This window comes from Cotesia typhae, unplaced genomic scaffold (assembly GCF_013202065.1).
Source record: "Cotesia typhae breed Kobodo isofemale line unplaced genomic scaffold, CoteBio_Ctyphae contig_48, whole genome shotgun sequence".
NCBI lineage: Eukaryota > Metazoa > Arthropoda > Insecta > Hymenoptera > Braconidae > Cotesia > Cotesia typhae.
Window position 1 is genome coordinate 9,378,393 of NW_027423756.1, and position 17,452 is coordinate 9,395,844.

Here is a 17,452-nt window from a genome sequence, read left to right on the forward strand (position 1 = left end):
CCGAACTTCTCATATCACACAACACACTTGGTGGTCCTACTGGACATGTGACTGATGACTGATGATATTTTTCATTCTGCTGAATATATTTACATGTATTTATATCATTTTCATTTTTAATGAAAGTGTGCAATTACATTAAAAAAAAAAAAAAAAAAATTAACTTGATACGAAGAAATAATTTTGGATCACATAAAATTTATTTAAATCAAGAAAAATTTATAAGTTCAAGAAATTTTTCTCTTGAATCAAATTAATTTTTTTTTTTTCAGTGTAAAATGACAGTTATTATTGCTGAGAATTTTTTTTGCCTGAAATTAATTTAATTTTGTTACAATTAATTTTTATTGTCAGAAAAAAAAAATTTTTATTAAATTGTTAATAAATATTCAAGTAATATGAATTTATTTCATGACATTCCCAACAAAACTTAATATATAATGCAATATATTATCAAAAAAAAAAAAAAAATTTAATTATTGCGAATAAAGCCGAAGTAATTGCAACATATAATTGTGATTGGAAATCCATAAAAATAATTATTTCTTTGTGTAGTGAAATATGCCCTCGAGTGTCTGGAGGCCAGTTACTTTTAAAGAATCGCGGGGAGAGCACCCACGCGTGCGCTGGCGCCGAGTGTGAATGAAAGTCATCAATGGGCCACCGGCACGCGCATAGCACACTGTACTATATTATATACACATACATATATATTATCTTGTTGAATAGCCTACACAAACGCCTTCATAATATTGCAGGTATATAAACTACATACATAAACACTAATATGCGAAATATATACATAAATATAAATATCCACGCTTATGAGTAAGCGGTATAACTTATCATTTATCATAATATATAACTTGTATGCAACAGACCAATGACCGGTGTTAGATCATGATGCTCATGCAAATTTTCACCGATTCACAGCCCACTAGACATTTTAATCGATTAAAACTTTTCCGTACGTCTCAATTGACATTTATTTATGCTGTTAAATTCTTCGACACTGAATAACTATCCATTTATTTTTAACACTCATAATAAATAATAAATAATTAATAATATAAATATAAAATGTTATCAGACATATATAAATAAATACCAAGTATCAATTAATTTGTTTTAAAGCTCAAGTAATTATTTAGAATTAAAATTATTTTTTATCCAAATAATTTTATTTTATATTTCTCAATCTTAACTTTTAACAGATATAAAAAAAAATAAATAGTTTTCTCTCATGCATTATTGGAGTAATCCACGGAAAAAACTATTTTTGGGCATCATATCAGATACAAATCCGTAGGGTCGCATCTTCAGAGAAAAAAGACGCAATAGCCACGAGTCTAAGCGTGAAAAATCCTAGGCGTTACCGTGACGAATGGAAAAATTTTCGGCACTTTTAAGTAAAAAATCTAAGGCTCGTTGAATTCTGCTAAGACTGAATCAGCCGCTCAATTTCCCTACAGTGTATAATATAGTAAAGTGTATAGGCATTACAAAAATTCTTAAAAATAAAATTAAGCGCTTGCCGACCCCAGTAGAGCCTTTTATTCTCCTCCGGTTTCAGGTTCAGTTCAGCTGTGAAAAGTCTTAATACTGCCGGGACTTTATTTACAACTACACTAACGTCCACTACTCAAAAAGTTTTTACACGAATATATCTGGAACCTTACGAGTCTACCTACTGTCCTCCATTCCTTTCACTATTTACGACCACGACTAATTCAAAGGTTGCGCTTAAACTTCCTCTCTAGTAATTGTTTCAGGCCTTCTCATTTTTTATTTTCTATTCTATTTTAATATCAAGAGTTCTTGGAACCCGAATTAACAAACTTTGAATTCCTCTTTGGAATATATTTTTAAAAACCATTAATTTAGACCAGAGATAAATACTAGATACCAGATAAAAATAATGAAGGTATCGGTACATCCATAAAAAGTATGTAGTCACTAAATGCACCTAGGATTCTCACCAAGTCGGCGTTTCCTTGGAAGACAAGATAGGAAAATTGAGTGACAGACCACACCTTCGATAGCCCTGCTGATAAAATCCTGTAACCGATTACTATTTTATTTTCTTTAATCTCTAAAATGTCAAAAAAATTCCTCCCCGGGATGGTGTGAAAATTTTAAGTACCGATGATTTACAACTTACTCTGATGTCGATGATTAATTTTAAAAATTCTTAATAAAAAAATTTCTTGCTACTTATAAAAACTACTTTTAGAGTTCAAAATCAAAATTCTGGATCAAATATTGAAGATACGAAAAAATAATACGAAACCTTTTTTATAGGAAATTAAATTTTCAATAAAAAAAGGTCCTTGTCAATTTCACCGTATCTCCAATAATTGATTAATAATATTAAAACTATTTATCTAAAAATTTTCAAAAATAATTTTACAAAACTTTGCACAATTTCTTCATTTTAGAAAAATTTATTTATGTCGGTGCAAGTCCAGCATCACATCATATCACCATTTCAAACGTAGTTGAGTTAACCCACGACGCAGGCAGTTATTCATTTCCCTGTGAAGCCGCCGCGCGAATAACCGCTCGCAGGGATTTGTAGTCCTTTTTCTCTGAAGATATGCTATATACCTGATACCTGCTAATACTTAACTGGTACTTAGGCATTATACGAGTACTTTAAGTCCCACGTACTAGGAAAATTACCCGGTACTAGAACAATAATTTCCGTGTGTGTAGGTACTGTGAGTAGGCTTCAATAGTATTAACACTTATACACGTACATAATATTTTCAAGTTATGGTGAATTTAATTGTTGAGTTGAGACTGCGCACATTTAGTATATTCAGTGTTTTGTTGTTATATAATGTGTGTACGTTAGCTTGAATTTATACGTGTAAATGCATGTTTTGTGTGTGGTACCGACTATTAGACGTCGTAAACTAACTCAACAATGTTACGGCTATGTTGGATTGTATTTAATGCCCATTTCGATTCCCTCGATTGTCCCAAAGATATTTTCAAGATATATATTACAAATATTTTACATTTAATTCTTATTCCGTACGTTTATTATCGTATGGTTGATCAAATATCGTAAATATATTTAAAAAAAAAAAAATCTTTGTAATTTTAAAAATTAAAAAAAAATTTTCAAATTATAAATAATTTAATTTATATATTTTTGGGACAACGATATTCATAATTTATTAAAATAAAAAAATTTTTATTCAAAATTTCATGACAATAATAATAAATTTTAATTAAAACTATCGATAAATTAAATTTGGAAATTATTGTCCATTAAAAAATGTATCTACTTCAAAAAGCATTAAGATTCGTATTATAATTTTTTAATTACAATGAAAAATGATAGCTAATAGACCAGGTTGTGATTTTCTGCTGGATAATGTAAATGCAAAAAGAAAAACTGGATAATTGCATTCTTAAGATAGCCTAAGAACTAAGTGGCGTTACACATTCTGTATGTACATATATGTACATAATATGGACGGTGTTAAATCTGTGTAGTATATTATCTTCCAACACCATGGAGGTAACATGTGTAAAGTTATTTTTTAGATAACCAATGGCTGTCCATACCAATATATCCACTAGTTTATATACATACACTTATGCATATTTCTTGGCTCTATTCATTCAGGTCGACTAGGATCGTGCCAAGTAGTTCTCATGCCGATAAGCTATAGGTTATAAGCCTCGAAGTGTCGTTAGTTTTCCCGGCTGCGGCGACGAGTTACGGGAAAACGATAAAGCTCTCAGATATCTTCTCTCGGGCTAAATGGAACAAGTCAGCGTTATATATTAAAGGCTACCGACAGACACCAGATACACTATCATTAACACTGATTTATTCTCACTAGTCACCATTTTTACGTCAAAAAATTTCAACTGTATATAATCCACTATTATTTATTTTAGTTAAAAACAAAAATTTATCTCTAATATGAAAAAAATTATCCATTAAAATTCTTTCGTAAAAATTGATCTAAATTTTTTGTCGCTTATAAATAAAAAATTATCAAACACATGTTTCCAGTTAAAAAATAATAATTTAAGTTCATTAGTCATCTACATTTCTCCTTATTAATGGTCGAAATATTACTGAGCTTTCAGTTCCAAAAAAAAAAAAAAAAAAAAAATTTGCGATGTTTTAATTAGAATTATTTTTTATTTGAAAAAAAAAAAAAATTATCGATTCGCCGTTGGTTGACTGATAAAATGGGATACAGTGAGCTTGACTGTTGCATCCTTTGAGACGTCAAGAAGTTAGTCGTTAAGACTCTCATCCACAAACCGCTTACAGACCCGGCGATCTCGGGTATAAACGTCTACCAGTCACTAGAGTACAGAGTAGCTTGCAAATTGACAGATTTAACTTTAAACTCGTTCAGTCCAGTGTTCAATCTCACTACACAATATTTATCGGCCGTACTTAGTCGTTAAATCACTTTATAATTTCTAAACAATAAAAGTCGCGGATATAAAATAGAAACTATTAAATAGGAAATAGAAGAAGTACATGTATAATTTATTGAGAAATTCTTAGCATGTAATTGATTGTTCATAATTATCTTTATCAATAAACATCAAAAATGATTTGATTAATTTACCGACGAAGAGTAAAGCTAATTATATGAGATAAGAATTAATTGCCGGCTTATTAAGATTTTTAAATGAAGGTAATTAAATTTAAAGAGAGGTATTTATTAAATTGAGAAAGGTTTAAATGCACATTAAAGAGATAAATCGTGAATCAGTATTTTTTTCACATAATACGATGTATTACATTGCATTATTATATATGAAATTTTTATGCGCTGCATATCAGACCAGCTCGAGCCATAATTACAGCGGGCAGTTCGATTACAGACCGAACTTGCCCGCTCGGTATTAAACCTTTCGCGATATTCAACAGATTATCGCGTATTATGGGTATAACAGTTGTTTTCAATTCTGAATTTTTTAGATAGAAAAAAAATTGTCTACTTGAAAATTCGATTGATCGAGTACTGAAAAAAAAAATTTACTTAATTCAAAATAAAAATTATTGAACAAAAAAAAATTATTTTAAATAAATTTATTGTCATTCATTTATTCATTTATTGTCAATTTTTATCTTGAATTAAATTAATTTTTTTTTGAGTGTATTGTTAACTATAATTTCAAAATGATATCTGATCTGTTTCAGGGTGTGATGCCCTACATAACATGTAATATGTTTATATATTATGCATAAAAATAAAAAAAATAAGTACAAGTATGTATACATAAAAGTATAAATGTAGTGTTTTGTAAATTAAAATGGCGATGTTGTCTGGACATGGACGAAAACGAGGTTCGATAAAAAAACTGATCGGAGTTATGCTGAAAAAATAATAAAAATAAAAAACCGCAAGGCGTCGAAGCGAAAGATCGACTGATCGATTCAGTATAAAATTAATCCGAGGCGCTAAATGACCAAGCTAAGGACGAGAGGTGCCGGGAGATCGTTATCCAGAAGCCCGTGTTAAAGCCTTACTCTTATTTTTTATCTTTCAGCGATCGTAAGATGCTCGGAATATAGATTAAGATTATATCATGTATGATATTCACCTTAAATATATAATATTATATACATATTTATATTTATACCGAGTGTATAAATTCATACTAAAACTATTTTAATTCTAGCCTCAACATGCAGAATATCAATCATCCTCACAAAATTAATATTTATCCTAATTTATGTATTGCGCTAATTTTTTTATTGAATAAATGATTAATTGATTGTTTTAATTCTAACTATTCGCGAATAACTAATGTTTTAAAAATATATAATTTATGCATGCGTAAACGATTGGATAAGCCTAAATGTCTCGGTATAATTTTCCTAATTACCTTGTAAGAGATATATGTAATTATAATGAAATCGTAAGTACTCGTAAGCTTTCTCATGAAATAAAATATAAGTATAATCATGGTAATAAAAGAATAATAATAAATTTGCATTAATCGCCTATTGCGCATATAATGTTTCTTAGCACGCTAATGTGTAAGTTACTGAGAACTAAGTTGAATATACATATAACATGTCAGTCGTCAAGTTCTGCAACTTGCCACTAGGTCAGTTATTATATCCTACAAATATAATAACTTATTTTTTTAATTTTATTCAAATTATTCATTACATTTTTCAGTAATTACTGAGAGAATTTTTCATTGAAAACTACCCTGCAATTTAGAGTGATTTAAAGACTTATTTTTTTTTTATGAATAAACATTAATCTCCAGATTATTTCCATAGTTTAAAAGTTATCATAGAAATATTGTTTTTATTTATAATTCAAGCGATGTCACCGAAAGACACAACCGAGCGCAAGTTCAAATCCCCGTTGGACAGGTCAAATATTTTTCTAAGATTATTTTAAGTAATATCAAGTGAGTTAAATATTGCTTAACAGCTTGCATCATTATTTATCAAATAATATGATGATTCATTTTTTACTACAACGGAAATTTGTTTTGAGTAAATATTAGTTCATGGAAAATTGACGAATATATTAGGCTTAAAATTTATCATTTAAAATATAACACATGGAGTAGCTAGAAATCGGTAAAAAATAACCGTGACATTTTTTTAGGGTCAAAATATTTATAATTCACTGAACTACTTGAATTAGCTTTTAAACTTTTGTATCCCGAATTATTGATCGAGAATTCCGTCCCAAACATTGTGAATGGTCTGTGTAATTTTAGGATCGAAAATGTTTGATATATTTTGAGTAAAAATAGATAAACTGATCAACTGTGTGTATAATTATGCGAATATTGAATAAATAATCAAATAATTGAAATTATAATTATGAAACGAAGTAAATAACCGATAAAGATTCATTGAACTTCGTTGAGCTCGATAACTTGGGTCGAATACACTGATGATGCATTCATTAGTGGCATTAATAACAGCACGGTTGTTATAAATTTATGAATAATATATAATGTAATCGTACAGCGTTACTAAACACGGATTTCCGAGTGAGCTGAAGAGCGTGTAAGAAAGAATGAGAGACGTCAGAAAGAAAGTAAAGAGGGGTCATGATGGTTTGACGTCTCAATCCCGATGCTAGCGAGTTGAATGTGCGGTAGAGTTGGGTGGAGTGAAGCTTATTATATTCGACTGCCGGAAGTCGAAGGTTACGATATATAAAAAATTTATAATATAGGAATAATAATAATAATAATAATAATAATAATAATAATAATAATAATAATAATAATAATAATAATAATAATAATAATAATAATAATAATAATAATAATAATCATAATCGCCAACATATATTTGTATTATAATAATGAAAAAATTTCAAAAGAATAAAATAACGCGTCCATTAAATAGGACGTAGGACGTGCGTATAAATAATGGCGCGAGGTAACGCGACAGGAAACATAGCAGATGGAGCACTAACGATCTCGCGCGATCGCTATTATCCTCTAAGCCGTCTGATATTTTTCAAATTTTCTATAAGGAATTTTATCCTTTCATACTTTAAAATTCATGTCAAATGATATTAATTACAATTTTATTATTTTTTATTTATTAGTATTATTATTTTCCATTTATCACATTAGCATATTTTTAAGAATAAAAATTGGGATACCATGAAATTCTTTACTCGCATCATTAGAGAACATATCGATATATCTGTCCTCATTTATTTGCTCCGTGCAATTTTCTGTGGAAACACCTATCATCTTTCAACATTCCGTTACTCACAACAAGTGGTTATTGCTACCACTTCTTGTGTGTTTAACGAGCTGAGGAGCCTTACTCGTGACTCTCTGCCCGATAATAAGCACCCTTGTACTCTACATTTCATTACAACTCAAGCTAGAATGTGTTACTTATAATTGATATTTAGTATTATAAATATTTATCTCAAAGAGTCTGTTTATGTTGGAACTCTGGGGAAAAAAAAACAATTAAGTGCACGTTAAAAAATAGCAACCGAGCCGGAAGTCAGTGGCGCCTACAAAACTTTGATAAGTACCATCGAGGCGTGGCGAGAATGCTCAACTACATGCTGCAATTAACTCAAGATATCGAGTTCTAATGATCGACTGTACTTATAATCAGAAGTTTCTCTACACTTTAGCTTCAATACTTATATACTTACAAGCATTACATCGTATAGTATCATTTTTATTCTCACCGAATCTATAATAGTCATACTCACAAAACACTTAACGCTTTTATTACAATCGTATTTTATTTTTTATTTGACATTAATTTTTTGTAAGTTACACTTAATTTATTTAAAGAATATAAAAATTTAATTTTATTTATCTGTTATTGGTAAATTAATTGTAATTATAAAATTTTTTTTTATTAATGAACACTGTACACTTATTGAATCAAGAAATTCTTGTCTGGAAAAATTTTCATTTTTTTTTTCACTATGATATAAAAATATATCGATCAGATCAACAATAAATAATTAATTAATTTCAGTAATTTAAAATCAAAATTTATTACTGTGATAATAAATTTAAATATTGATGTTAAATACATAAATTTGACTCATAACAGTTTGGCGTTAAAGTCACCATAAATAAAGACAATAAAACCATTCTCTGATTCCTTATTACCTTTATTGCATTGAATAAATGACTAGGAAGCCTGCATAGAAGGATAAAATCGTGTCTATTGCCAATAAATGTATTTATTCGAGTCTCTAAGTCACGTTTCAATACGTGACATTGTTATCCAAAGATTCACCAGCCCTCTTTATTATATTTCATGAATAAAAACCTGAGTATGTAAAGATATTTTTACCCAGTTAATATAATGCAGATAAATAAATTTACAGAAATAGCTTTCATTGTAAATATCAAAGATATTGAAAAAAAAAAAATATTTTTTTAATGATATTAGCTGCATTTAGGATTAAATCAGTATTTTACATAAATTTAATAAACTAAAAAGAAGTTGAGAATGTTGAGAGTTTTTTGATGAGCGATAAAATAATGGCGTTTATTTAACCTGTTGTGTGAATTTGGCGTCAAAATGTAACATAGGATATTATTTTTATGGAGATGCCCGGGGTGAAACACGGGCCACAACGTCAAGGGAGACGAGTAAGAGAGAAATTTAACCATGATTTTAAAACCCTACGGCAATGTTGCTTTATTGCCGCTTTATTATCTCCAGACTCGCATACAATAAAAAATAATAACAAAAATAAAATAAAAATGGGCAAGTTGAGTAAAAAGTAAAAAAATTTTAAGACAAAAAAATGAAGGAGAGGAAGAAAGTAAAAGACCCGATCAGTTTCTCATTCTTTTCACTGCAAGAACATTACATTTAAGCTTAAGTCGAAAAAGTGCAAGCTGTCAGTCAAAATGAAATTGCGCGTGCCGTCGACTGATTAAAAATTATTTAAGTACGTCATTATTGTACGCAGCTTTCGTAATTACACGAGTTTGTTTATTACCAAATAATAAATATATTCTTTAATTTTACGCCTGACTTGTATATTATCTTCAGTGTTAGAAGTAATAGCGCGTATTTCATTTATTTGAATGAAAATATTTGTTAATTAATTATTTATTTATTTATTTATTCATTACCGAGGTTTCAATGTAAATTTAGACATGAATGTTTACACATTTATTTGAAAAGGCTTTTTGAAACGAGGGTCAAGATGAATAGCCTCTTAGTCTTTAGAATTCATTTTATTTTTATTTTTTCATTATTCGGGCGCCACTAAAAAAACTTTTGCATTCCCTGTTTTATTCTGAATTTAAGTGTGAATTAAATTCTTTTTTATTTTTATTAAATTTATTTAATTTACATATTTGTTGTTATTTTATCCCAGACAGAATTTTGTGGGTTAATTGTTAAGCTTTAACCATTACTAATTTATTTTAATTGTAAAAAAATTTATTATGCTTTCAATGATTTAAAAAGGTCAAAAATAATATATTGTACTTGAAGGTTATTATTACGAGGGCGTTTTCAAGGAGATCAATTGTGGTCATGGTTAAATTCTGCATCATTTTATTTCTATAGAGAAATGGGAGCTCGTTTTTCTTACGTGTATGTATTGCATATTTATATTTATATGTGTGTATATGTATAAGTTGTTAAGTTCGATTTAACTGGGTATCCCTCTCCCTCTGCATATACCTATGGGACCCTTGTGAATTTGTACTCAAGGCACGTACTTGGCCCCTACTCGCGATCTGTTGCAGGTTTTAGCTTTCTTTGCTTTGCATGCGCCGCGACAGCGGCATTTAAATAACACCGAAATGATAGAGTGCCAAACAAGAATCGAATTATTTGAAAATATTTTTTGATATTATTTTACAAGAACTTTAATTATATCTGTCCTTATTATTTGCAATTTTTTTTAAATTATAACTTTTTTTAAAATTAAAATTCAATTGGAAAAATTAAAAAAAAAATTTATTTTATTATTAAAGTTTTAAAAAAATTTTCCAACTTATAATTTCAGCAAAAATATTATTCACATAAAATTATTTTCAACAGCTAAAAAAACTTAAAATGTAACAACTCGGTTTCTTAAAAATAATTTTTATTCGAAAACTAACGACTTACAGCGATGATGTAAAAATAAACCTTTTGGATTTTAAAAACTCGGATATTTTAAGGTTATTAGTTTTTACAGTGTATATTTAAAGAAACACTTAATAAAATAAAATAAAATAAAGTATATAATGTTAACGCTAGTAAATATACGAAAAAATTTTCGATGACTGTTGGGAATCTTTTACTATCTTAATTTTAATACTAATGACAATGAGTAAAGCAAACGTTTACGTTATACTGTACTCATCAAAAATATTTGAACAATTATATGTGTATACATTTAATTAATTCATTGTTAATTCTGAAAGATTGCTGACTATCTTAATACAAATAAAATCCGAGAGTCATACACACTTACATCCGCAGCTAAATATAAATAACGAAAAGCTGGGTGGCATTCACGAAAAGGAAACATCTGAGAGTACGGCATACATCCTATCCACGGTGTCACGACTTAGACTCTCGCTCATACTCAGCAAAACTAAAACTCCAATACATTTAACGCCGGCTCAAGCTCATATTTATGTTTATTTAAATTTTATATTACACCGAATGTTAATGTACATTTCGAAGCTCGTTAAAATCTTTCTCCCCACATTACATTTCACATCACACATATCAAATCTCACATCTCACATCTCGCATATCTATCCCCAATCCATCCAATCAAATCTAATATCTTCTAACCGCTAATACAAGTAACTAACGTTTCATGTCTATCCGTCTTATAAACTTTTCATTGCACCCATAAATTTCCACCCCTAAGTAAATAAATTTAAAAAAATTAAAAAAAATAAAATTGTACATACCGTTTCTAAAATTACGTTTAAATCCTCGAGCGGCGTCACTTAAATTCCATAGAGAAAAACAAATAATAAAATAAATACTGAGCTTACTAGCTCCTCGTAAGTTTCTCAACACCATCTTCAAATTTTAATTATTATTATTAGTATATTCTAATAATAATTAATATTAAACTCTTATGAAAATAATAACTCAAGTTAATTTTATCGCAAAACTCATTGAATAATAAAACCGGTTAAAATTGATCATAGCAATGACAATGATTGATAATAAAACAACACAACAATAACACTGATATTCGTATTTATTTCTGGAGCAGTAATCCGAGACGATGTAACAAGTCGAGAGTTACTCTACTTCTCAATCGCCCGGGGGATTCAATTTGTCAGTGTCCTGAATTTTTTAAGTTAAAAATACACAGTAAGTATATTAAAAAATCACCAAAAAAACATTACACATAATATATCAATAGTAATAATAATAATAATAAAAAAATAATACAAAAGTCATCATCACAAGTTAAAAAAATCACCCATCACTTAAACTCACTAAAAAATAGTTATTTTATTTACAATAAATAAATAAAACAATAAAATAAATAAAATAGACAAGCAGGGTGTCTTTAAAACTTCTAACTCGCATTTTTTCAGGATATATTTTTCCGCGTAATTTCATCGTGGGCTGAAAAATAAATCGTTTCGTTTCGTTCGTTCGTTACTTTTGAAGAAAAAAAAATTTTTTTCTCCACTACAATTTAAATGAAATAAAAAAAAAATAGTGGCGCGTAATATTTAAAAAAAAGGTAAATTAATAAAGATGTACGGTAAGAGAGCGGCCGCGCGTGGTAAACGCCGCAAGCAAACTAAGATCGTAGTCCCTGAACCAGACTGCCGCTACCTCGGTACAGACATATACACCAGTTGAGTAGAGGACGGAGAAGTGAAGAGGATCTGTAGTTTCTTAACGGCTGAGTTTTAGTATGAATATGAGTATGAGCATGAGTTGAGTTGAGTTTGAGAGTTTAGGCCATAGTATTACCGGTACCATCCATAATACAGCACCCATCGAATCTTTGAGGAGCAGAAGAAGATGAGAGATGAGAATAAGTTTAGCAAAAAAAGTAAACTGAAAACTAAATATACACCCCCACTAATTCGTAAGCTCGTCACTACCTCTCGATCGCCCAGGTACGGCCTCACCAACACAGCAAATTGCAAAGGCTACTTTGGGGTCTAGACCTCTTTTGAGAAGAGAGACCAAGCTATATATGTATATATGTATGTGTTATGTGCGTTATTCACAGTACAAAATATAAAACACTGTTGGATTGAGAGGAGATGGAGAGCAGACTCACTTACCTTTTATTTAGTTAAAGTTTTGAGTAAAAGACGCCCTCGAGGGGTTTATTACCTCCTGGGTAGCTCTCACCTGCACTGGGCTGCGCCTCAAACCTTAAATTTTCTAACAAAAGACTACAGGTGACTACCTGTCATGGTTCTACTGTTTATTTTTAGTGATTTATTTACTCAATTTTTAAACCTCGTACAGAATCCGTTCAAATAATTAATTATTTTAAATATTTAACATATATATATATATATATATATATATATATATATATATATATATATATATATATATATATATATATATATATATATATATATATATATATATATATATATATAAATATTATTATTTTGGTTTTTAATAATAATGAGGTGCCGTCTATAAATTAAAGAATGTTGAGTCAGTGCGAGACATGTGGGATGGCAGACGAGCAGATTAACAAAATGACAAGTATGTGCTGAGTGATTGTTATTTATTTATAAATTATTTGGGAGTCTTATTTAGGAGCGGCTTCTGATGCACGCATGAAATATGTCAGCATGTCGATCGGAAGTGGGAAAACTATGGTCGAGTTTTTCTCCGCGGATATTGTGTTCAGGGTCTGCAAAATCAAATTGGTGATTAATTTATTTTATATTCTTTATATTTTAAATTATTGTTATAATTTACCTGGAGGTAACGAAGCTGCAGTGCAGCGGGAGAGTCTCCGATAACTTCTGATGCCTCTCTTAACGCTCGGCTAGCCTTCTGTTCACCTTCAGCGGCAATTACCTAATTGAACAATTTAAATTTTAATATTTTATCGATTTTTTTTTTTCAACTTTGCGATGATTGATTTTTGCTTATTTATATGGAATTTTAATTTAAATTGTTAATAGATTTATTTAAACCGCAGCGCCATCGTGTGCTTTTATTTGTAAGTAAGGCAGGCGTTTGAGTATCTACTTGTGATATTGCGAAATAACGGACGGTAATGCCTTTTACTAGTTTAACAATGTTTGTTTATTTAAAAAAGAGTTGAAAGTTGATATAAAAGAAGTTTGTAATGAAATTTATTTCATTTTTTTGCTATTTAAGGAATTTTTAGACACTTGAGATTGTTATGAAATTTTCAGTGTTTCAATTTACTTGCAGAACATGTACAGAGAATTTTCTTACCGCAATAAGGTTAAAAAGTAATGGAAGTTTTTATTTATAAAATTAACAACAAATATGATTTTTAGTAAATCAATCTAATGCATCAAGAAATTTATTGACTTTTTTAAAAGTCCATTCGATAAATTCAATTTTTTCTTATAAAATTATAATGTTGTAAAATGAAATAAAAAAAATTTTGTTCTGAAAATATACTGAGGTCCTTTATCAATTCTAAATAAATTAACAATACAATTTTCTTAAATTTGAAGACTTTTGAAAGAATAATTTTTGGTTATTTGAATTAAAGTTGTTTAAATTTTGGTACTTCAACTATTCCGAAACTTTTTATTCGCAACTAATAAAATAATGAAGTTTAATTTTTGTTGAATTATGCAAATTTATCTAATACAACTATTTAAAATAAATCGATTTAAAATGACAATTATTAATTATAAATAAAATAAAAATTACCTTTGCACGTGCTTCACGAGCAGCTTCAGCTTCTGCAGCCATCGCACGTTGCAATTGTACCGGGAGACGGACGTCTTTGCTATATAAGTAAATAATTAGATTAATTGATCAATTATTTAATAGGATAAAAAGCATCAAAATAACATTTACATTTCCACCCGCTCAACTTTAATTCCCCAGGTGTCTGTCGCTTCATCCAGCGAAGCCTTAAATAGAATAAAATATTTAAATATAACCACTATCGACCGCGCAATTACCATTGACATACATAAGTATTTAATAAAGTTTAAGTCTTGATACTTAATATGGCAGTTATTAAAAGTATTATTGTTTTACCTGCATGTTACCGGAAATTGTTTCGCGCTCACTCAATATTTCGTGAAGCGGCCTCGTACCCATAGTATTACGCAATGTCGTTTGTGCAAGTAAACGTGTACTGTGATGAGCATTTTCCACATTAGCGATCGATATAGTTGCATTATTAACTCGGTAGTAAACTACTGCGTCAACTGAAACAGTCACGCTGTCCTTTGTTAGTACCTAAATTTTATTTTATTTTATTTTATTTTATTTTATTTTATTCATCCACTTGTTGTTATTGTTTCATATATGATAATTGTGTTGTTATTATGTAAGCCGACAATTTATCGAAAAAACTCACTTCTTGAGGAGGAATGTCGTATGTCCGGGTACGTAAGTCCACACGGGCATAAGCATCGATGCAGGGCAGTATAAAAAATATTCCTAAAACGTTTTAGTTGTTATTACATTATCGATTTTCTCCGGTTATTTATTTGTAATGTTTTTACCAGGTCCTTTGGCGCCACCGGATAATAATCTTCCAAGTCTGAATATTACAGCTCTTTCATATTCTTGCACCACCTATTAACAAATAAAATTAATAATTAAGTAATAATGAAGACCCCTTAAATATTTTTTTATTACTTTGATTGAAATTAATAAAATTAAAATCAAGTAATTTTAAAATAATTCAGTTGGAATTAGTCATAAAATTTTTCTATTTGATAATTGATGAGCACTTAGTTCATAATAATTATAGTTTTACATTTAAGCAAAGTTGTGACATACTCGATGAATAATACAGTACGATTTTATAACTCTTACAGTTTATATGTCAATATTGAAAATTATTATTCACGTGGTAATAATTACGGAGCAGAAAGTTTTATAAATTTAGCTGCTTTTTTCTTTTGCGACAAGTTTAATCGCTGTTTTATTTTTTCACTATAAACATTAATTAATGTTGGTCAAATATAAATTTCCTTTAAAGTTCTGAAGTTTTTTTTTTAAATGTACATCGAGTTTTTGAAAGCTCAAAGGACTAAAAAAAAATTTTTTTAATGAAAATAAAAGAATGAAGTTTTTAAAAAAATTTTAAATAAATTAATTTATAAATTTTTTCTCGACAGAAAAATATTAAAATTGTATTATAAGTATTTCAGTGGAAATATTTAGCGAATTATATGGATGAAATATTAATTGAGCTTTAACGTCGAGCATGTATAAAGTATGTGTAATATCGATTATATGTTATTGCAGTGATTTTCGTCATGACTTTGCTATATTGACAAATAATTGTAAGAATTATTATCATAAGTATATTTTATGCAAAGCAAATAATCATAAATTTTTTTATAATAACAATTTATTCCGTAATTATTTCGAAAAATTAAATAAAAAAATTTTTACATTTTTTAATTAAAATAAAATTGCAAGTAAATTATAACTGAATTTTTTAATGATCACATTTTGATAATTAGTAAAAAAAAGTACTTAGAAATTGGTTCTATTTTTTAATAATTAGCTTCAATTCACTAATCATAAAAAAATTCTATTTATGTAGATTGTTTACAGGTTTACTCATTTGAGTTATCCATGGAGAAATAATCAATATCAATATCATTGTAATAATAAATTTTACCTTGAAGCAAATAAAAAGTGAGAATGGCATAGTGAGAATAACCAGCACCCATGATAGTCCAATTAAAATATTTCCACATCTTGATAAATCTTTGGTTTGAGTGTCCGCTGCATTAAAAAATCATAATGACAACAATGACATTTAAAAATAAAAATTTCCATCTCTCCATAATAATATTATCTATTTCCTAATAACAATAACATCTTATAAAACATTTAGAGAAAAAAACAACTTACCCCCTATCACGCGCTTCCGAATGTCGTCGGGGCGTGAATTAACGACTACAGGTGTCATACTATTATTTCCGTTTCCTACAGTCGTCATCTGAATTGACATATCAGGACTAACTCGAGATTTAAATCGCGCCACCTTAAATGATTACATAACCATCAATCGCAATAATTAAACCTCACAATAATAAAAAAAAAAAAAAAACTATTAATGAATTTTATATAACATAAACAAAAATTACTTGGCGTTAAATAAATGTCGCTAAAAAGTCTTTGCAATATAAAGTTTTTTAATACTCGTCAAAATACACAATAAAGTTAAATAAAACGGCTAATTAAAGTATATTCACAAATAAAAACAAGTTTAATTACAAAAAAGTTTGTCGATTAAAACTCGGAAAATTATTCACTAAGCTACTGAATTTATAAATTCATTTAATAATTTCACTGGTTAATCATAAAAATATTCACCAAGTAAAAATTTTTTTTTACAATAAAAAAAAATATACTTTATTTATTTAAAAAATAAAAAATTTCACTTGTAAATGAAAAGTTTAACAGTAATAAATGAATTAGTTTGAAAATGCAAATACAAGTGCGTCCGCAATGAAAGCTCGGGTAAAACAGCAGGGATATATCCTTACATACCTTGATGTTACAAACTGGACGGTAGTATATGAAAGGTTGCCAAGACAACAGGTAGTGAAAGTCTGGGGTAAATCGCCGACGCGGTTACTTGTCACCCAAGGATAAACCACCACTGGACACCGACAATAACTTGTTAAATATGCATGATATTAACATTTATAAATAATATATTACAATATATACGTAAAAATATTTATCATGGGGTCGGGTTGTCAATGAGGCATAGAAATTATCTTTTGATAATAGTTACAAAAATAGTTGGTGAACTCCACTGACACA

General features: G+C 28.7%; 2 protein-coding genes across 2 annotated transcripts in view; both read right to left on the reverse strand.

Moving 5' to 3' along the window:
* Positions 1-12,224, reverse strand: part of Wb (wing blister) — a 77,018-nt gene extending 64,794 nt beyond the window's left edge. The window contains exon 1 of the mRNA XM_074246744.1: positions 11,401-12,224. Within this exon, the coding sequence (XP_074102845.1) occupies positions 11,401-11,515 (115 nt within the window). The 5' untranslated portion in view covers positions 11,516-12,224. The remainder of the gene's footprint in view (positions 1-11,400) is intronic.
* An 880-nt stretch (positions 12,225-13,104) lies between these two features.
* On the reverse strand, positions 13,105-16,760 carry LOC141529951 (band 7 protein AGAP004871). Its single transcript, XM_074246751.1, has 9 exons — positions 16,532-16,760; positions 16,296-16,402; positions 15,163-15,235; positions 15,015-15,097; positions 14,690-14,893; positions 14,504-14,559; positions 14,354-14,432; positions 13,415-13,516; positions 13,105-13,346 (listed from the first exon to the last, which is right to left on the reverse strand). The coding sequence occupies exons 1-9, from the start codon at positions 16,629-16,631 to the stop codon at positions 13,242-13,244; spliced, it is 909 nt and encodes a 302-aa protein (XP_074102852.1). The 5' UTR covers positions 16,632-16,760; the 3' UTR covers positions 13,105-13,241.
* Positions 16,761-17,452: the final 692 nt, after the last annotated feature.